Raw genomic sequence first — 24,021 nt, 5'->3', positions numbered from 1 at the left:
ATTTAATAAAAGTTAAAAATTATCATTATACTATCTATAAAATCATGTATCTAACTCATTCTATTTTCTACCGTGACGAAAGTTATTCTTAGCCTGATGATTGTTTTATTACAGGATATGAAGATGGTGGTTCAATGGGGTGGAAAAATGACCAAATGAACAATGATGGAGGTAAAAAATTAAATCGTAACAAAACTTATTTGGATAGTTTTATATCGCTAAGAAAAATGCAAATGAAATATAAATTAAATAATAAATAAAAACGATTCATAATAAGAATTGTCAAAAACTTGCGTTTTATGGTAATGAATTATAGTGTTATCTTTGAGCAGTAGTTGTCCCGTTCTGCCGATTGTGCATGGTAGCTCAGGTGGCTAAGACTTTACACAGTCCAGTAAAATGTTGAGGTCTCTCTTCATACGCCTTAACAAATCCTGTTTATATCAAATCAACATTAAGTTGAATAACTTTTTATTATTGGATAGCTGTTAATAGATAAATTGAGATTATTATTTGTTGTGGGATAACTATTCTAGAGGGATAAGCTAATGTCAATGTTATCTTACGCTTTTGGAAACCGACTACTTTACTGAGTTTAACATGGTTAAAATTACTTTCGAAAACTATTTAAATATTTTTTTGAAATAGATAGAGAATGCTTAGAATATTAATAGAAAATTTGTCTTTTTACGACGGAACCTTTTACGGAATGTTATATACGAAAACAATTTAAAAGCTAAGCAGCGAATATTATTATTTAAAAAGATTTAATTTATTTAAATAACGTAACACTCGATAAAAACACAATTTCTTCTTTTGTTTATTGTTTTGATTTTTAAGTTTTAAATAAACTATTATTTTAAGCAATCTTTTTCATATTTTAAACTATATTAATGTACGGTTGGATATATTTTATAGACGTAAAAAGTTAAGAATGGGTTAAAAAAATATCATAATATCATCTATAAAATCATGTATCCAACTCATTCTATTTCCTTCCATGACGAAAGTTATTTTTAGACTGCTGATTGTTTTATTACAGGATATGAAGATGGTGGTTCAAAGGGGTGGAAAAAAGACAAAATGAACAGTGATGAAGGTAAAAAATTAAATCGTAAAAAAACTCATTTGGGTAGTTTTATATCGCTAAGAAATATGCACATGAAATATAAATAAAATAATAAATAAAAACAATTCATAATAAGAAACGTCAAAAACTTGCCTTTTATGGTAATTAATTATTGTGTTATCTTTGAGCAGTAGGTGTCCTGTTCTGCCGATTGTGCATGGTAGCTCAGGTGGCTAAGACTTTACACAGTCCAGTAAAATGTTGAGGTCTCTCTGCATACATAGTATCAAATCCCGTGTACATCTAATAAAAATTAAGTTGAATAACTTTTTATTATTGGATAGCTGTTAATAGATAAATTGAGATTATTATTTGTTGTGGGATAACTATTCTAGAGGGATAAGCTAATGTCAAGGTTATCTTACACTTTTGGATGCCGACTACTTTACTGAGTTTAACATGGTTTTATTTACTTTCGAAAACTATTTAAGTATATATATATATTTTTTTAAATAGATAGAGAATGCGTAGAATGTTAAAAGTAAAATTTATGCTTACGACAGAAACTTTTAAGGAATTTTTTTCCAAAATAATACAAAAGCTAACAGTGAATATTTTTCAAATTTTTCAAATTTTTTTAATTAACGAAACAGTCGATAAAAACCAAATTTCTACTTTTAGTTTATGTTTTAATTTTTAAGTTTAAAATAATCTATTATTTTAAGCAACATTTATTAATTTTTGAACTTTTTTTATGTATAAATGGATATATTTTATAGACGTAAAGGATCTAAGAATGGGTTTAAAAAATTATCAAAATATAATTTATAAAAACATGTATCTAACTTATACTAGCTTATAGCGTTACATAAGTTATTCTTAGACTTCTGATTGTTTTATTACATGATATCAAGATATCGCTGATGGATGGACAAGAGGCAAAATGAACAATGAAGAAGGTAAGAAATTAAATTGTAAGAAAACCTATTTGGTTAGTTTTATATTGCTAATTAATATGCACATGAAATTAAAAACAAAACCACTACTGTAAAAGAGGTCATCTATTCTGTTAATAAATACAAACATTTCATAATAAGATACGTCTACAACTTGCGTTTTATGTAAAATAATTATAGTATTATCTTTGGGCAGTAGTTGTTTCGTTCTGCCAATGGTGCATGGTAGCTCGGGTGGCTAAGACTCCACACATTCCAGTAAAATGTTGAGATCTCTCTACATACGCAGTATCAAATCCCGTTGATATGCAATCAAAATTCAATTTCAATAATTTTTAATTATTGAATAAATTTGTAATAATAAAATTTAGATCATTATTTGTTGAGGCTTAACTCTTCTAGAGGGATAACCTAATGCCTAAGGTTATCTTACGCTTTTGGAAGTCGACTACCTTACTGAGTTTAACATGGTTAAAATTACTTTCGAAAACTATTTAAATATTTGTTTGAAATAGATAGAGAATGCTTAGAATAATAATAGAAAATTTGTCTTTTTACGACGGAACCTTTTACGGAATGTTATATACGAAAACAATTTAAAAGCTAAGCAGCGAATATTATTATATAAAAAAAATTAATTTATTTAAATAACGTAACACTCGATAAAAACACAATTTCTACTTTTGTTTATTGTTTTGATTTTTAAGTTTTAAATAAACTATTGTTTTAAGCAATCTTTTTCATATTTTAAACTATATTAATGTACGGATGGATATATTTTATAGACGTAAAAAGTTAAGAATGGGTTAAAAAAATTATCATTATATCATCTATAAAATCATGTATCCAACTCATTCTATTTCCTTCCATGACGAAAGTTATTTTTAGACTGCTGATTGTTTTATTACAGGATATGAAGATGGTGGTTCAAAGGGGTGGAAAAAATACAAAATGAACAGTGATGAAGGTAAAAAATTAAATCGTAAAAAAACTAATTTCGGTAGTTTTATATCGCTAAGAAATATGCACATGAAATATAAATAAAATAATAAATAAAAACAATTCATAATAAGAAACGTCAAAAACTTGCCTTTTATGGTAATTAATTATAGTGTTATCTTTGAGCAGTAGGTGTCCTGTTCTGCCGATTGTGCATGGTAGCTCAGGTGGCTAAGACTTTACACAGTCCAGTAAAATGTTGAGGTCTCTCTGCATACATAGTATCAAATCCCGTGTATATCTAATCAAAATTAAGTTAAATAACTTTTTATTATTGGATAGCTGTTAATAGATAAATTGAGATTATTATTTGTTGTGGGATAACTATTCTAGAGGGATAAGCTAATGTCAAGGTTATCTTACACTTTTGGATGCCGACTACTTTACTGAGTTTAACATGGTTTTATTTACTTTCGAAAACTATTTAAGTATATATATATATTTTTTTAAATAGATAGAGAATGCGTAGAATGTTAAAAGTAAAATTTATGCTTACGACAGAAAATTTTAAGGAATTTTTTTTCCAAAATAATACAAAAGCTAACAGTGAATATTTTTCAAATTTTTCAAATTTTTTTAATTAACGAAACAGTCGATAAAAACCAAATTTCTACTTTTAGTTTATGTTTTAATTTTTAAGTTTAAAATAATCTATTATTTTAAGCAACATTTATTAATTTTTGAACTTTTTTTATGTATAAATGGATATATTTTATAGACGTAAAGGATCTAAGAATGGGTTTAAAAAATTATCAAAATATAATTTATAAAAACATGTATCTAACTTATACTAGCTTATAGCGTTACATAAGTTATTCTTAGACTTCTGATTGTTTTATTACATGATATCAAGATATCGCTGATGGATGGACAAGAGGCAAAATGAACAATGAAGAAGGTAAGAAATTAAATTGTAAGAAACCCTATTTGGTTAGTTTTATATTGCTAATTAATATGCACATGAAATTAAAAACAAAACCACTACTGTAAAAGAGGTCATCTATTCTGTTAATAAATACAAACATTTCATAATAAGATACGTCTACAACTTGCGTTTTATGTAAAATAATTATAGTATTATCTTTGGGCAGTAGTTGTTTCGTTCTGCCAATGGTGCATGGTAGCTCGGGTGGCTAAGACTCCACACATTCCAGTAAAATGTTGAGATCTCTCTACATACGCAGTATCAAATCCCGTTGATATGCAATCAAAATTCAATTTCAATAATTTTTAATTATTGAATAGATTTGTAATAATAAAATTTAGATCATTATTTGTTGAGGCTTAACTCTTCTAGAGGGATAACCTAATGCCTAAGGTTATCTTACGCTTTTGGAAGTCGACTACTTTACTGAGTTTAACATGGTTAAAATTACTTTCGAAAACTATTTAAATATTTGTTTGAAATAGATAGAGAATATTAATAGAAAATTTGTCTTTTTACGACGGAACCTTTTACGGAATGTTATATACGAAAACAATTTAAAAGCTAAGCAGCGAATATTATTATATAAAAAAATTTAATTTATTTAAATAACGTAACACTCGATAAAAACACAATTTCTACTTTTGTTTATTGTTTTGATTTTTAAGTTTTAAATAAACTATTATTTTAAGCAATATTTTTCATATTTTAAACTATATTAATGTACGAATGGATATATTTTATAGACGTAAAAAGTTAAGAATGGGTTAAAAGAATTATCATAATATCATCTATAAAATCATGTATCCAACTCATTCTATTTCCTTCCATGACGAAAGTTATTTTTAGACTGCTGATTGTTTTATTACAGGATATGAAGATGGTGGTTCAAAGGGGTGGAAAAAATACAAAATGAACAGTGATGAAGGTAAAAAATTAAATCGTAAAAAAACTCATTTCGGTAGTTTTATATCGCTAAGAAATATGCACATGAAATATAAATAAAATAATAAATAAAAACAATTCATAATAAGAAACGTCAAAAACTTGCCTTTTATGGTAATTAATTATAGTGTTATCTTTGAGCAGTAGGTGTCCTGTTCTGCCGATTGTGCATGGTAGCTCAGGTGGCTAAGACTTTACACAGTCCAGTAAAATGTTGAGGTCTCTCTGCATACATAGTATCAAATCCCGTGTATATCTAATCAAAATTAAGTTAAATAACTTTTTATTATTGGATAGCTGTTAATAGATAAATTGAGATTATTATTTGTTGTGGGATAACTATTCTAGAGGGATAAGCTAATGTCAAGGTTATCTTACACTTTTGGATGCCGACTACTTTACTGAGTTTAACATGGTTTTATTTACTTTCGAAAACTATTTAAGTATATATATATATTTTTTTTTAATAGATAGAGAATGCGTAGAATGTTAAAAGTAAAATTTATGCTTACGACAGAAAATTTTAAGGAATTTTTTTCCAAAATAATACAAAAGCTAACAGTGAATATTTTTCAAATTTTTCAAATTTTTTTAATTAACGAAACAGTCGATAAAAACCAAATTTCTACTTTTAGTTTATGTTTTAATTTTTAAGTTTAAAATAATCTATTATTTTAAGCAACATTTATTAATTTTTGAACTTTTTTTATGTATAAATGGATATATTTTATAGACGTAAAGGATCTAAGAATGGGTTTAAAAAATTATCAAAATATAATTTATAAAAACATGTATCTAACTTATACTAGCTTATAGCGTTACATAAGTTATTCTTAGACTTCTGATTGTTTTATTACATGATATCAAGATATCGCTGATGGATGGACAAGAGGCAAAATGAACAATGAAGAAGGTAAGAAATTAAATTGTAAGAAAACCTATTTGGTTAGTTTTATATTGCTAATTAATATGCACATGAAATTAAAAACAAAACCACTACTGTAAAAGAGGTCATCTATTCTGTTAATAAATACAAACATTTCATAATAAGATACGTCTACAACTTGCGTTTTATGTAAAATAATTATAGTATTATCTTTGGGCAGTAGTTGTTTCGTTCTGCCAATGGTGCATGGTAGCTCGGGTGGCTAAGACTCCACACATTCCAGTAAAATGTTGAGATCTCTCTACATACGCAGTATCAAATCCCGTTGATATGCAATCAAAATTCAATTTCAATAATTTTTAATTATTGAATAGATTTGTAATAATAAAATTTAGATCATTATTTGTTGAGGCTTAACTCTTCTAGAGGGATAACCTAATGCCTAAGGTTATCTTACGCTTTTGGAAGTCGACTACTTTACTGAGTTTAACATGGTTAAAATTACTTTCGAAAACTATTTAAATATTTTTTTGAAATAGATAGAGAATGCTTAGAATATTAATAGAAAATTTGTCTTTTTACGACGGAACCTTTTACGGAATGTTATATACGAAAACAATTTAAAAGCTAAGCAGCGAATATTATTATTTAAAAAGATTTAATTTATTTAAATAACGTAACACTCGATAAAAACACAATTTCTACTTTTGTTTATTGTTTTGATTTTTAAGTTTTAAATAAACTATTGTTTTAAGCAATCTTTTTCATATTTTAAACTATATTAATGTACGGATGGATATATTTTATAGACGTAAAAAGTTAAGAATGGGTTAAAAAAATTATCATTATATCATCTATAAAATCATGTATCCAACTCATTCTATTTCCTTCCATGACGAAAGTTATTTTTAGACTGCTGATTGTTTTATTACAGGATATGAAGATGGTGGTTCAAAGGGGTGGAAAAAATACAAAATGAACAGTGATGAAGGTAAAAAATTAAATCGTAAAAAAACTAATTTCGGTAGTTTTATATCGCTAAGAAATATGCACATGAAATATAAATAAAATAATAAATAAAAACAATTCATAATAAGAAACGTCAAAAACTTGCCTTTTATGGTAATTAATTATAGTGTTATCTTTGAGCAGTAGGTGTCCTGTTCTGCCGATTGTGCATGGTAGCTCAGGTGGCTAAGACTTTACACAGTCCAGTAAAATGTTGAGGTCTCTCTGCATACATAGTATCAAATCCCGTGTATATCTAATCAAAATTAAGTTAAATAACTTTTTATTATTGGATAGCTGTTAATAGATAAATTGAGATTATTATTTGTTGTGGGATAACTATTCTAGAGGGATAAGCTAATGTCAAGGTTATCTTACACTTTTGGATGCCGACTACTTTACTGAGTTTAACATGGTTTTATTTACTTTCGAAAACTATTTAAGTATATATATATATTTTTTTAAATAGATAGAGAATGCGTAGAATGTTAAAAGTAAAATTTATGCTTACGACAGAAAATTTTAAGGAATTTTTTTTCCAAAATAATACAAAAGCTAACAGTGAATATTTTTCAAATTTTTCAAATTTTTTTAATTAACGAAACAGTCGATAAAAACCAAATTTCTACTTTTAGTTTATGTTTTAATTTTTAAGTTTAAAATAATCTATTATTTTAAGCAACATTTATTAATTTTTGAACTTTTTTTTATGTATAAATGGATATATTTTATAGACGTAAAGGATCTAAGAATGGGTTTAAAAAATTATCAAAATATAATTTATAAAAACATGTATCTAACTTATACTAGCTTATAGCGTTACATAAGTTATTCTTAGACTTCTGATTGTTTTATTACATGATATCAAGATATCGCTGATGGATGGACAAGAGGCAAAATGAACAATGAAGAAGGTAAGAAATTAAATTGTAAGAAACCCTATTTGGTTAGTTTTATATTGCTAATTAATATGCACATGAAATTAAAAACAAAACCACTACTGTAAAAGAGGTCATCTATTCTGTTAATAAATACAAACATTTCATAATAAGATACGTCTACAACTTGCGTTTTATGTAAAATAATTATAGTATTATCTTTGGGCAGTAGTTGTTTCGTTCTGCCAATGGTGCATGGTAGCTCGGGTGGCTAAGACTCCACACATTCCAGTAAAATGTTGAGATCTCTCTACATACGCAGTATCAAATCCCGTTGATATGCAATCAAAATTCAATTTCAATAATTTTTAATTATTGAATAGATTTGTAATAATAAAATTTAGATCATTATTTGTTGAGGCTTAACTCTTTTAGAGGGATAACCTAATGCCTAAGGTTATCTTACGCTTTTGGAAGTCGACTACCTTACTGAGTTTAACATGGTTAAAATTACTTTCGAAAACTATTTAAATATTTGTTTGAAATAGATAGAGAATGCTTAGAATAATAATAGAAAATTTGTCTTTTTACGACGGAACCTTTTACGGAATGTTATATACGAAAACAATTTAAAAGCTAAGCAGCGAATATTATTATATAAAAAAATTTAATTTATTTAAATAACGTAACACTCGATAAAAACACAATTTCTACTTTTGTTTATTGTTTTGATTTTTAAGTTTTAAATAAACTATTATTTTAAGCAATATTTTTCATATTTTAAACTATATTAATGTACGAATGGATATATTTTATAGACGTAAAAAGTTAAGAATGGGTTAAAAAAATTATCATAATATCATCTATAAAATCATGTATCCAACTCATTCTATTTCCTTCCATGACGAAAGTTATTTTTAGACTGCTGATTGTTTTATTACAGGATATGAAGATGGTGGTTCAAAGGGGTGGAAAAAATACAAAATGAACAGTGATGAAGGTAAAAAATTAAATCGTAAAAAAACTCATTTCGGTAGTTTTATATCGCTAAGAAATATGCACATGAAATATAAATAAAATAATAAATAAAAACAATTCATAATAAGAAACGTCAAAAACTTGCCTTTTATGGTAATTAATTATAGTGTTATCTTTGAGCAGTAGGTGTCCTGTTCTGCCGATTGTGCATGGTAGCTCAGGTGGCTAAGACTTTACACAGTCCAGTAAAATGTTGAGGTCTCTCTGCATACATAGTATCAAATCCCGTGTATATCTAATCAAAATTAAGTTAAATAACTTTTTATTATTGGATAGCTGTTAATAGATAAATTGAGATTATTATTTGTTGTGGGATAACTAATCTAGAGGGATAAGCTAATGTCAAGGTTATCTTACACTTTTGGATGCCGACTACTTTACTGAGTTTAACATGGTTTTATTTACTTTCGAAAACTATTTAAGTATATATATATATTTTTTTTTCATAGATAGAGAATGCGTAGAATGTTAAAAGTAAAATTTATGCTTACGACAGAAAATTTTAAGGAATTTTTTTCCAAAATAATACAAAAGCTAACAGTGAATATTTTTCAAATTTTTCAAATTTTTTTAATTAACGAAACAGTCGATAAAAACCAAATTTCTACTTTTAGTTTATGTTTTAATTTTTAAGTTTAAAATAATCTATTATTTTAAGCAACATTTATTAATTTTTGAACTTTTTTTATGTATAAATGGATATATTTTATAGACGTAAAGGATCTAAGAATGGGTTTAAAAAATTATCAAAATATAATTTATAAAAACATGTATCTAACTTATACTAGCTTATAGCGTTACATAAGTTATTCTTAGACTTCTGATTGTTTTATTACATGATATCAAGATATCGCTGATGGATGGACAAGAGGCAAAATGAACAATGAAGAAGGTAAGAAATTAAATTGTAAGAAAACCTATTTGGTTAGTTTTATATTGCTAATTAATATGCACATGAAATTAAAAACAAAACCACTACTGTAAAAGAGGTCATCTATTCTGTTAATAAATACAAACATTTCATAATAAGATACGTCTACAACTTGCGTTTTATGTAAAATAATTATAGTATTATCTTTGGGCAGTAGTTGTTTCGTTCTGCCAATGGTGCATGGTAGCTCGGGTGGCTAAGACTCCACACATTCCAGTAAAATGTTGAGATCTCTCTACATACGCAGTATCAAATCCCGTTGATATGCAATCAAAATTCAATTTCAATAATTTTTAATTATTGAATAGATTTGTAATAATAAAATTTAGATCATTATTTGTTGAGGCTTAACTCTTCTAGAGGGATAACCTAATGCCTAAGGTTATCTTACGCTTTTGGAAGTCGACTACTTTACTGAGTTTAACATGGTTAAAATTACTTTCGAAAACTATTTAAATATTTTTTTGAAATAGATAGAGAATGCTTAGAATATTAATAGAAAATTTGTCTTTTTACGACGGAACCTTTTACGGAATGTTATATACGAAAACAATTTAAAAGCTAAGCAGCGAATATTATTATTTAAAAAGATTTAATTTATTTAAATAACGTAACACTCGATAAAAACACAATTTCTACTTTTGTTTATTGTTTTGATTTTTAAGTTTTAAATAAACTATTGTTTTAAGCAATCTTTTTCATATTTTAAACTATATTAATGTACGGATGGATATATTTTATAGACGTAAAAAGTTAAGAATGGGTTAAAAAAATTATCATTATATCATCTATAAAATCATGTATCCAACTCATTCTATTTCCTTCCATGACGAAAGTTATTTTTAGACTGCTGATTGTTTTATTACAGGATATGAAGATGGTGGTTCAAAGGGGTGGAAAAAATACAAAATGAACAGTGATGAAGGTAAAAAATTAAATCGTAAAAAAACTAATTTCGGTAGTTTTATATCGCTAAGAAATATGCACATGAAATATAAATAAAATAATAAATAAAAACAATTCATAATAAGAAACGTCAAAAACTTGCCTTTTATGGTAATTAATTATAGTGTTATCTTTGAGCAGTAGGTGTCCTGTTCTGCCGATTGTGCATGGTAGCTCAGGTGGCTAAGACTTTACACAGTCCAGTAAAATGTTGAGGTCTCTCTGCATACATAGTATCAAATCCCGTGTATATCTAATCAAAATTAAGTTAAATAACTTTTTATTATTGGATAGCTGTTAATAGATAAATTGAGATTATTATTTGTTGTGGGATAACTATTCTAGAGGGATAAGCTAATGTCAAGGTTATCTTACACTTTTGGATGCCGACTACTTTACTGAGTTTAACATGGTTTTATTTACTTTCGAAAACTATTTAAGTATATATATATATTTTTTTAAATAGATAGAGAATGCGTAGAATGTTAAAAGTAAAATTTATGCTTACGACAGAAAATTTTAAGGAATTTTTTTTCCAAAATAATACAAAAGCTAACAGTGAATATTTTTCAAATTTTTCAAATTTTTTTAATTAACGAAACAGTCGATAAAAACCAAATTTCTACTTTTAGTTTATGTTTTAATTTTTAAGTTTAAAATAATCTATTATTTTAAGCAACATTTATTAATTTTTGAACTTTTTTTATGTATAAATGGATATATTTTATAGACGTAAAGGATCTAAGAATGGGTTTAAAAAATTATCAAAATATAATTTATAAAAACATGTATCTAACTTATAATAGCTTATAGCGTTACATAAGTTATTCTTAGACTTCTGATTGTTTTATTACATGATATCAAGATATCGCTGATGGATGGACAAGAGGCAAAATGAACAATGAAGAAGGTAAGAAATTAAATTGTAAGAAAACCTATTTGGTTAGTTTTATATTGCTAATTAATATGCACATGAAATTAAAAACAAAACCACTACTGTAAAAGAGGTCATCTATTCTGTTAATAAATACAAACATTTCATAATAAGATACGTCTACAACTTGCGTTTTATGTAAAATAATTATAGTATTATCTTTGGGCAGTAGTTGTTTCGTTCTGCCAATGGTGCATGGTAGCTCGGGTGGCTAAGACTCCACACATTCCAGTAAAATGTTGAGATCTCTCTACATACGCAGTATCAAATCCCGTTGATATGCAATCAAAATTCAATTTCAATAATTTTTAATTATTGAATAGATTTGTAATAATAAAATTTAGATCATTATTTGTTGAGGCTTAACTCTTCTAGAGGGATAACCTAATGCCTAAGGTTATCTTACGCTTTTGGAAGTCGACTACCTTACTGAGTTTAACATGGTTAAAATTACTTTCGAAAACTATTTAAATATTTGTTTGAAATAGATAGAGAATGCTTAGAATAATAATAGAAAATTTGTCTTTTTACGACGGAACCTTTTACGGAATGTTATATACGAAAACAATTTAAAAGCTAAGCAGCGAATATTATTATATAAAAAAATTTAATTTATTTAAATAACGTAACACTCGATAAAAACACAATTTCTACTTTTGTTTATTGTTTTGATTTTTAAGTTTTAAATAAACTATTATTTTAAGCAATATTTTTCATATTTTAAACTATATTAATGTACGAATGGATATATTTTATAGACGTAAAAAGTTAAGAATGGGTTAAAAAAATTATCATAATATCATCTATAAAATCATGTATCCAACTCATTCTATTTCCTTCCATGACGAAAGTTATTTTTAGACTGCTGATTGTTTTATTACAGGATATGAAGATGGTGGTTCAAAGGGGTGGAAAAAATACAAAATGAACAGTGATGAAGGTAAAAAATTAAATCGTAAAAAAACTCATTTCGGTAGTTTTATATCGCTAAGAAATATGCACATGAAATATAAATAAAATAATAAATAAAAACAATTCATAATAAGAAACGTCAAAAACTTGCCTTTTATGGTAATTAATTATAGTGTTATCTTTGAGCAGTAGGTGTCCTGTTCTGCCGATTGTGCATGGTAGCTCAGGTGGCTAAGACTTTACACAGTCCAGTAAAATGTTGAGGTCTCTCTGCATACATAGTATCAAATCCCGTGTATATCTAATCAAAATTAAGTTAAATAACTTTTTATTATTGGATAGCTGTTAATAGATAAATTGAGATTATTATTTGTTGTGGGATAACTATTCTAGAGGGATAAGCTAATGTCAAGGTTATCTTACACTTTTGGATGCCGACTACTTTACTGAGTTTAACATGGTTTTATTTACTTTCGAAAACTATTTAAGTATATATATATATTTTTTTAAATAGATAGAGAATGCGTAGAATGTTAAAAGTAAAATTTATGCTTACGACAGAAACTTTTAAGGAATTTTTTTCCAAAATAATACAAAAGCTAACAGTGAATATTTTTCAAATTTTTCAAATTTTTTTAATTAACGAAACAGTCGATAAAAACCAAATTTCTACTTTTAGTTTATGTTTTAATTTTTAAGTTTAAAATAATCTATTATTTTAAGCAACATTTATTAATTTTTGAACTTTTTTTATGTATAAATGGATATATTTTATAGACGTAAAGGATCTAAGAATGGGTTTAAAAAATTATCAAAATATAATTTATAAAAACATGTATCTAACTTATACTAGCTTATAGCGTTACATAAGTTATTCTTAGACTTCTGATTGTTTTATTACATGATATCAAGATATCGCTGATGGATGGACAAGAGGCAAAATGAACAATGAAGAAGGTAAGAAATTAAATTGTAAGAAAACCTATTTGGTTAGTTTTATATTGCTAATTAATATGCACATGAAATTAAAAACAAAACCACTACTGTAAAAGAGGCCATCTATTCTGTTAATAAATACAAACATTTCATAATAAGATACGTCTACAACTTGCGTTTTATGTAAAATAATTATAGTATTATCTTTGGGCAGTAGTTGTTTCGCTCTGCCAATGGTGCATGGTAGCTCGGGTGGCTAAGACTCCACACATTCCAGTAAAATGTTGAGATCTCTCTACATACGCAGTATCAAATCCCGTTGATATGCAATCAAAATTCAATTTCAATAATTTTTAATTATTGAATAGATTTGTAATAATAAAATTTAGATCATTATTTGTTGAGGCTTAACTCTTCTAGAGGGATAACCTAATGCCTAAGGTTATCTTACGCTTTTGGAAGTCGACTACCTTACTGAGTTTAACATGGTTAAAATTACTTTCGAAAACTATTTCAATATTTTTTTGAAATAGATAGAGAATGCTTAGAATATTAATAGAAAATTTGTCTTTTTACGACAGAACCTTTTACGGAATGTTATATACGAAAACAATTTAAAAGCTAAGCTGCGAATATTATTATTTAAAAAAATTTAATTTATTTAAATAACGTAACACTCGATAAAAACACAATTTCTACTTTTGTTTATTGTTTTGATTTTTAAGTTTTAAATAAACTATTATTTTAAGCAATCTTTTTCATATTTTAAACTATATTTATGTACGGATGGATATATTTTATAGACGTAAAAAGTTAAGAATGGGTTAAAAAAATTATCATAATATCATCTATAAAATCATGTATCCAACTCATTCTATTTCCTTCCATGACGAAATTTATTTTTAGACTGCTGATTGTTTTATTACAGGATATGAAGATGGTGGTTCAAAGGGGTGGAAAAAATACAAAATGAACAGTGATGAAGGTAAAAAATTAAATCGTAAAAAAACTCATTTGGGTAGTTTTATATCGCTAAGAAATATGCACATGAAATATAAATAAAATAATAAATAAAAACAATTCATAATAAGAAACGTCAAAAACTTGCCTTTTATGGTAATTAATTATAGTGTTATCTTTGAGCAGTAGGTGTCCTGTTCTGCCGATTGTGCATGGTAGCTCAGGTGGCTAAGACTTTACACAGTCCAGTAAAATGTTGAGGTCTCTCTGCATACATAGTATCAAATCCCGTGTATATCTAATCAAAATTAAGTTAAATAACTTTTTATTATTGGATAGCTGTTAATAGATAAATTGAGATTATTATTTGTTGTGGGATAACTATTCTAGAGGGATAAGCTAATGTCAAGGTTATCTTACACTTTTGGATGCCGACTACTTTACTGAGTTTAACATGGTTTTATTTACTTTCGAAAACTATTTAAGTATATATATATATTTTTTTAAATAGATAGAGAATGCGTAGAATGTTAAAAGTAAAATTTATGCTTACGACAGAAAATTTTAAGGATTTTTTTTTCCAAAATAATACAAAAGCTAACAGTGAATATTTTTCAAATTTTTCAAATTTTTTTAATTAACGAAACAGTCGATAAAAACCAAATTTCTACTTTTAGTTTATGTTTTAATTTTTAAGTTTCAAATAATCTATTATTTTAAGCAACATTTATTAATTTTTGAACTTTTTTTATGTATAAATGGATATATTTTATAGACGTAAAGGATCTAAGAATGGGTTTAAAAAATTATCAAAATATAATTTATAAAAACATGTATCTAACTTATACTAGCTTATAGCGTTACATAAGTTATTCTTAGACTTCTGATTGTTTTATTACATGATATCAAGATATCGCTGATGGATGGACAAGAGGCAAAATGAACAATGAAGAAGGTAAGAAATTAAATTGTAAGAAAACCTATTTGGTTAGTTTTATATTGCTAATTAATATGCACATGAAATTAAAAACAAAACCACTACTGTAAAAGAGGTCATCTATTCTGTTAATAAATACAAACATTTCATAATAAGATACGTCTACAACTTGCGTTTTATGTAAAATAGTTATAGTATTATCTTTGGGCAGTAGTTGTTTCGTTCTGCCAATGGTGCATGGTAGCTCGGGTGGCTAAGACTCCACACATTCCAGTAAAATGTTGAGATCTCTCTACATACGCAGTATCAAATCCCGTTGATATGCAATCAAAATTCAATTTCAATAATTTTTAATTATTGAATAGATTTGTAATAATAAAATTTAGATCATTATTTGTTGAGGCTTAACTCTTCTAGAGGGATAACCTAATGCCTAAGGTTATCTTACGCTTTTGGAAGTCGACTACTTTACTGAGTTTAACATGGTTAAAATTACTTTCGAAAACTATTTAAATATTTTTTTGAAATAGATAGAGAATGCTTAGAATATTAATAGAAAATTTGTCTTTTTACGACGGAACCTTTTACGGAATGTTATATACGAAAACAATTTAAAAGCTAAGCTGCGAATATTATTATTTAAAAAAATTTAATTTATTTAAATAACGTAACACTCGATAAAAACACAATTTCTACTTTTGTTTATTGTTTTGATTTTTAAGTTTTAAATAAACTATTATTTTAAGCAATCTTTTTCATATTTTAAACTATATTTATGTACGGATGGATATATTTTATAGACGTAAAAAGTTAAGAATGGGTTAAAAAAATTATCATAATATCATCTATAAAATCATGTATCCAACTCATTCTATTTCCTTCCATGACGAAATTTATTTTTAGACTGCTGATTGTTTTATTACAGGATATGAAGATGGTGGTTCAAAGGGGTGGAAAAAATACAAAATGAACAGTGATGAAGGTAAAAAATTAAATCGTAAAAAAACTCATTTCGGTAGTTTTATATCGCTAAGAAATATGCACATGAAATATAAATAAAATAATAAATAAAAACAATTCATAATAAGAAACGTCAAAAACTTGCCTTTTATGGTAATTAATTATAGTGTTATCTTTGAGCAGTAGGTGTCCTGTTCTGCCGATTGTGCATGGTAGCTCAGGTGGCTAAGACTTTACACAGTCCAGTAAAATGTTGAGGTCTCTCTGCATACATAGTATCAAATCCCGTGTATATCTAATCAAAATTAAGTTAAATAACTTTTTATTATTGGATAGCTGTTAATAGATAAATTGAGATTATTATTTGTTGTGGGATAACTATTCTAGAGGGATAAGCTAATGTCAAGGTTATCTTACACTTTTGGATGCCGACTACTTTACTGAGTTTAACATGGTTTTATTTACTTTCGAAAACTATTTAAGTATATATATATATTTTTTTTTAATAGATAGAGAATGCGTAGAATGTTAAAAGTAAAATTTATGCTTACGACAGGAAATTTTAAGGAATTTTTTTCCAAAATAATACAAAAGCTAACAGTGAATATTTTTCAAATTTTTCAAATTTTTTTAATTAACGAAACAGTCGATAAAAACCAAATTTCTACTTTTAGTTTATGTTTTAATTTTTAAGTTTTAAATAATCTATTATTTTAAGCAACATTTATTAATTTTTGAACTTTTTTTATGTATAAATGGATATATTTTATAGACGTAAAGGATCTAAGAATGGGTTTAAAAAATTATCAAAATATAATTTATAAAAACATGTATCTAACTTATACTAGCTTATAGCGTTACATAAGTTATTCTTAGACTTCTGATTGTTTTATTACATGATATCAAGATATCGCTGATGGATGGACAAGAGGCAAAATGAACAATGAAGAAGGTAAGAAATTAAATTGTAAGAAAACCTATTTGGTTAGTTTTATATTGCTAATTAATATGCACATGAAATTAAAAACAAAACCACTACTGTAAAAGAGGTCATCTATTCTGTTAATAAATACAAACATTTCATTATAAGATACGTCTACAACTTGCGTTTTATGTAAAATAATTATAGTATTATCTTTGGGCAGTAGTTGTTTCGTTCTGCCAATGGTGCATGGTAGCTCGGGTGGCTAAGACTCCACACATTCCAGTAAAATGTTGAGATCTCTCTACATACGCAGTATCAAATCCCGTTGATATTCAATCAAAATTCAATTTCAATAATTTTTAATTATTGAATAGATTTGTAATAATAAAATTTAGATCATTATTTGTTGAGGCTTAACTCTTCTAGAGGGATAACCTAATGCCTAAGGTTATCTTACGCTTTTGGAAGTCGACTACCTTACTGAGTTTAACATGGTTAAAATTACTTTCGAAAACTATTTAAATATTTTTTTGAAATAGATAGAGAATGCTTAGAATATTAATAGAAAATTTGTCTTTTTACGACGGAACCTTTTACGGAATGTTATATACGAAAACAATTTAAAAGCTAAGCTGCGAATATTATTATTTAAAAAAATTTAATTTATTTAAATAACGTAACACTCGATAAAAACACAATTTCTACTTTTGTTTATTGTTTTGATTTTTAAGTTTTAAATAAACTATTATTTTAAGCAATCTTTTTCATATTTTAAACTATATTTATGTACGGATGGATATATTTTATAGACGTAAAAAGTTAAGAATGGGTTAAAAAAATTATCATAATATCATCTATAAAATCATGTATCCAACTCATTCTATTTCCTTCCATGACGAAATTTATTTTTAGACTGCTGATTGTTTTATTACAGGATATGAAGATGGTGGTTCAAAGGGGTGGAAAAAATACAAAATGAACAGTGATGAAGGTAAAAAATTAAATCGTAAAAAAACTCATTTCGGTAGTTTTATATCGCTAAGAAATATGCACATGAAATATAAATAATAAATAAAAACAATTCATAATAAGAAACGTCAAAAACTTGCCTTTTATGGTAATTAATTATAGTGTTATCTTTGAGCAGTAGGTGTCCTGTTCTGCCGATTGTGCATGGTAGCTCAGGTGGCTAAGACTTTACACAGTCCAGTAAAATGTTGAGGTCTCTCTGCATACATAGTATCAAATCCCGTGTATATCTAATCAAAATTAAGTTAAATAACTTTTTATTATTGGATAGCTGTTAATAGATAAATTGAGATTATTATTTGTTGTGGGATAACTATTCTAGAGGGATAAGCTAATGTCAAGGTTATCTTACACTTTTGGATGCCGACTACTTTACTGAGTTTAACATGGTTTTATTTACTTTCGAAAACTATTTAAGTATATATATATATTTTTTTAAATAGATAGAGAATGCGTAGAATGTTAAAAGTAAAATTTATGCTTACGACAGAAAATTTTAAGGATTTTCTTTCCAAAATAATACAAAAGCTAACAGTGAATATTTTTCAAATTTTTCAAATTTTTTTAATTAACGAAACAGTCGATAAAAACCAAATTTCTACTTTTAGTTTATGTTTTAATTTTTAAGTTTAAAATAATCTATTATTTTAAGCAACATTTATTAATTTTTGAACTTTTTTTATGTATAAATGGATATATTTTATAGACGTAAAGGATCTAAGAATGGGTTTAAAAAATTATCAAAATATAATTTATAAAAACATGTATCTAACTTATACTAGCTTATAGCGTTACATAAGTTATTCTTAGACTTCTGATTGTTTTATTACATGATATCAAGATATCGCTGATGGATGGACAAGAGGCAAAATGAACAATGAAGAAGGTAAGAAATTAAATTGTAAGAAAACCTATTTGGTTAGTTTTATATTGCTAATTAATATGCACATGAAATTAAAAACAAAACCACTACTGTAAAAGAGGTCATCTATTCTGTTAATAAATACAAACATTTCATTATAAGATACGTCTACAACTTGCGTTTTATGTAAAATAATTATAGTATTATCTTTGGGCAGTAGTTGTTTCGTTCTGCCAATGGTGCATGGTAGCTCGGGTGGCTAAGACTCCACACATTCCAGTAAAATGTTGAGATCTCTCTACATACGCAGTATCAAATCCCGTTGATATTCAATCAAAATTCAATTTCAATAATTTTTAATTATTGAATAGATTTGTAATAATAAAATTTAGATCATTATTTGTTGAGGCTTAACTCTTCTAGAGGGATAACCTAATGCCTAAGGTTATCTTACGCTTTTGGAAGTCGACTACCTTACTGAGTTTAACATGGTTAAAATTACTTTCGAAAACTATTTAAATATTTTTTTGAAATAGATAGAGAATGCTTAGAATATTAATAGAAAATTTGTCTTTTTACGACGGAACCTTTTACGGAATGTTATATACGAAAACAATTTAAAAGCTAAGCTGCGAATATTATTATTTAAAAAAATTTAATTTATTTAAATAACGTAACACTCGATAAAAACACAATTTCTACTTTTGTTTATTGTTTTGATTTTTAAGTTTTAAATAAACTATTATTTTAAGCAATCTTTTTCATATTTTAAACTATATTTATGTACGGATGGATATATTTTATAGACGTAAAAAGTTAAGAATGGGTTAAAAAAATTATCATAATATCATCTATAAAATCATGTATCCAACTCATTCTATTTCCTTCCATTTCGAAATTTATTTTTAGACTGCTGATTGTTTTATTACAGGATATGAAGATGGTGGTTCAAAGGGGTGGAAAAAATACAAAATGAACAGTGATGAAGGTAAAAAATTAAATCGTAAAAAAACTCATTTCGGTAGTTTTATATCGCTAAGAAATATGCACATGAAATATAAATAAAATAATAAATAAAAACAATTCATAATAAGAAACGTCAAAAACTTGCCTTTTATGGTAATTAATTATAGTGTTATCTTTGAGCAGTAGGTGTCCTGTTCTGCCGATTGTGCATGGTAGCTCAGGTGGCTAAGACTTTACACAGTCCAGTAAAATGTTGAGGTCTCTCTGCATACATAGTATCAAATCCCGTGTATATCTAATCAAAATTAAGTTAAATAACTTTTTATTATTGGATAGCTGTTAATAGATAAATTGAGATTATTATTTGTTGTGGGATAACTATTCTAGAGGGATAAGCTAATGTCAAGGTTATCTTACACTTTTGGATGCCGACTACTTTACTGAGTTTAACATGGTTTTATTTACTTTCGAAAACTATTTAAGTATATATATATATTTTTTTAAATAGATAGAGAATGCGTAGAATGTTAAAAGTAAAATTTATGCTTACGACAGAAAATTTTAAGGATTTTCTTTCCAAAATAATACAAAAGCTAACAGTGAATATTTTTCAAATTTTTCAAATTTTTTTAATTAACGAAACAGTCGATAAAAACCAAATTTCTACTTTTAGTTTATGTTTTAATTTTTAAGTTTAAAATAATCTATTATTTTAAGCAACATTTATTAATTTTTGAACTTTTTTTATGTATAAATGGATATATTTTATAGACGTAAAGGATCTAAGAATGGGTTTAAAAAATTATCAAAATATAATTTATAAAAACATGTATCTAACTTATACTAGCTTATAGCGTTACATAAGTTATTCTTAGACTTCTGATTGTTTTATTACATGATATCAAGATATCGCTGATGGATGGACAAGAGGCAAAATGAACAATGAAGAAGGTAAGAAATTAAATTGTAAGAAAACCTATTTGGTTAGTTTTATATTGCTAATTAATATGCACATGAAATTAAAAACAAAACCACTACTGTAAAAGAGGTCATCTATTCTGTTAATAAATACAAACATTTCATAATAAGATACGTCTACAACTTGCGTTTTATGTAAAATAATTATAGTATTATCTTTGGGCAGTAGTTGTTTCGTTCTGCCAATGGTGCATGGTAGCTCGGGTGGCTAAGACTCCACACATTCCAGTAAAATGTTGAGATCTCTCTACATACGCAGTATCAAATCCCGTTGATATGCAATCAAAATTCAATTTCAATAATTTTTAATTATTGAATAGATTTGTAATAATAAAATTTAGATCATTATTTGTTGAGGCTTAACTCTTCTAGAGGGATAACCTAATGCCTAAGGTTATCTTACGCTTTTGGAAGTCGACTACCTTACTGAGTTTAACATGGTTAAAATTACTTTCGAAAACTATTTAAATATTTGTTTGAAATAGATAGAGAATGCTTAGAATAATAATAGAAAATTTGTCTTTTTACGACGGAACCTTTTACGGAATGTTATATACGAAAACAATTTAAAAGCTAAGCAGCGAATATTATTATATAAAAAAATTTAATTTATTTAAATAACGTAACACTCGATAAAAACACAATTTCTACTTTTGTTTATTGTTTTGATTTTTAAGTTTTAAATAAACTATTATTTTAAGCAATATTTTTCATATTTTAAACTATATTAATGTACGAATGGATATATTTTATAGACGTAAAAAGTTAAGAATGGGTTAAAAAAATTATCATAATATCATCTATAAAATCATGTATCCAACTCATTCTATTTCCTTCCATGACGAAAGTTATTTTTAGACTGCTGATTGTTTTATTACAGGATATGAAGATGGTGGTTCAAAGGGGTGGAAAAAATACAAAATGAACAGTGATGAAGGTAAAAAATTAAATCGTAAAAAAACTCATTTCGGTAGTTTTATATCGCTAAGAAATATGCACATGAAATATAAATAAAATAATAAATAAAAACAATTCATAATAAGAAACGTCAAAAACTTGCCTTTTATGGTAATTAATTATAGTGTTATCTTTGAGCAGTAGGTGTCCTGTTCTGCCGATTGTGCATGGTAGCTCAGGTGGCTAAGACTTTACACAGTCCAGTAAAATGTTGAGGTCTCTCTGCATACATAGTATCAAATCCCGTGTATATCTAATCAAAATTAAGTTAAATAACTTTTTATTATTGGATAGCTGTTAATAGATAAATTGAGATTATTATTTGTTGTGGGATAACTATTCTAGAGGGATAAGCTAATGTCAAGGTTATCTTACACTTTTGGATGCCGACTACTTTACTGAGTTTAACATGGTTTTATTTACTTTCGAAAACTATTTAAGTATATATATATATTTTTTTAAATAGATAGAGAATGCGTAGAATGTTAAAAGTAAAATTTATGCTTACGACAGAAAATTTTTAGGATTTTTTTTTCCAAAATAATACAAAAGCTAACAGTGAATATTTTTCAAATTTTTCAAATTTTTTTTAATTAACGAAACAGTCGATAAAAACCAAATTTCTACTTTTAGTTTATGTTTTAATTTTTAAGTTTAAAATAATCTATTATTTTAAGCAACATTTATTAATTTTTGAACTTTTTTTATGTATAAATGGATATATTTTATAGACGTAAAGGATCTAAGAATGGGTTTAAAAAATTATCAAAATATAATTTATAAAAACATGTATCTAACTTATACTAGCTTATAGCGTTACATAAGTTATTCTTAGACTTCTGATTGTTTTATTACATGATATCAAGATATCGCTGATGGATGGACAAGAGGCAAAATGAACAATGAAGAAGGTAAGAAATTAAATTGTAAGAAAACCTATTTGGTTAGTTTTATATTGCTAATTAATATGCACATGAAATTAAAAACAAAACCACTACTGTAAAAGAGGTCATCTATTCTGTTAATAAATACAAACATTTCATAATAAGATACGTCTACAACTTGCGTTTTATGTAAAATAATTATAGTATTATCTTTGGACAGTAGTTGTTTCGTTCTGCCAATGGTGCATGGTAGCTCGGGTGGCTAAGACTCCACACATTCCAGTAAAATGTTGAGATATCTCTACATACGCAGTATCAAATCCCGTTGATATGCAATCAAAATTCAATTTCAATAATTTTTAATTATTGAATGGATTTGTAATAATAAAATTTAGATCATTAATTGTTGAGGCCTAACTCTTCTAGAGGGATAACCTAATGCCTAAGGTTATCTTACGCTTTTGGAAGTCGACTACTTTACTGAGTTTAACATGGTTAAAATTACTTTCGAAAACTATTTAAATATTTTTTTGAAATAGATAGAGAATGCTTAGAATATTAATAGAAAATTTGTCTTTTTACGACGGAACCTTTTACGGAATGTTATATACGAAAACAATTTAAAAGCTAAGCAGCGAATATTATTATTTAAAAAAATTTAATTTATTTAAATAACGTAACACTCGATAAAAACTCAATTTCTACTTTTGTTTATTGTTTTGATTTTTAAGTTTTAAATAAACTATTATTTTAAGCAATCTTTTTCATATTTTAAACTATATTAATGTACGGATGGATATATTTTATAGACGTAAAAAGTTAAGAATGGGTTAAAAAAATTATCATAATATCATCTATAAAATCATGTATCCAACTCATTCTATTTCCTTCCATGACGAAAGTTATTTTTAGACTGCTGATTGTTTTATTACAGGATATGAAGATGGTGGTTCAAAGGGATGGAAAAAAGACAAAATGAACAGTGATGAAGGTAAAAAATTAAATCGTAAAAAAACTCATTTGGGTAGTTTTATATCGCTAAGAAATATGCACATGAAATATAAATAAAATAATAAATAAAAACAATTCATAATAAGAAACGTCAAAAACTTGCCTTTTATGGTAATTAATTATTGTGTTATCTTTGAGCAGTAGGTGTCCTGTTCTGCCGATTGTGCATGGTAGCTCAGGTGGCTAAGAC

The 24,021-nt window shown here is 26.3% G+C and overlaps 1 protein-coding gene across 1 annotated transcript in view; it reads left to right on the top strand.

The window, feature by feature from the left end:
* LOC128989094 (uncharacterized protein DDB_G0290685-like) overlaps nt 1-24,021 on the top strand; it is a 65,734-nt gene that overhangs the window by 21,785 nt on the left and 19,928 nt on the right. The window contains exons 16-18 of the mRNA XM_054410953.1: nt 115-171; nt 1,043-1,099; nt 23,755-23,811. Coding sequence (XP_054266928.1) covers nt 115-171; nt 1,043-1,099; nt 23,755-23,811 — 171 coding nt within the window. The remainder of the gene's footprint in view (nt 1-114; nt 172-1,042; nt 1,100-23,754; nt 23,812-24,021) is intronic.

The sequence above is a fragment of the Macrosteles quadrilineatus genome, unplaced genomic scaffold (assembly GCF_028750875.1).
Source record: "Macrosteles quadrilineatus isolate MER2022 unplaced genomic scaffold, UCM_ALF_1.0 Scaffold_3__2_contigs__length_128488019, whole genome shotgun sequence".
Lineage (NCBI taxonomy): Eukaryota > Metazoa > Arthropoda > Insecta > Hemiptera > Cicadellidae > Macrosteles > Macrosteles quadrilineatus.
This window is presented reverse-complemented; position numbering and strand designations above follow the sequence as displayed.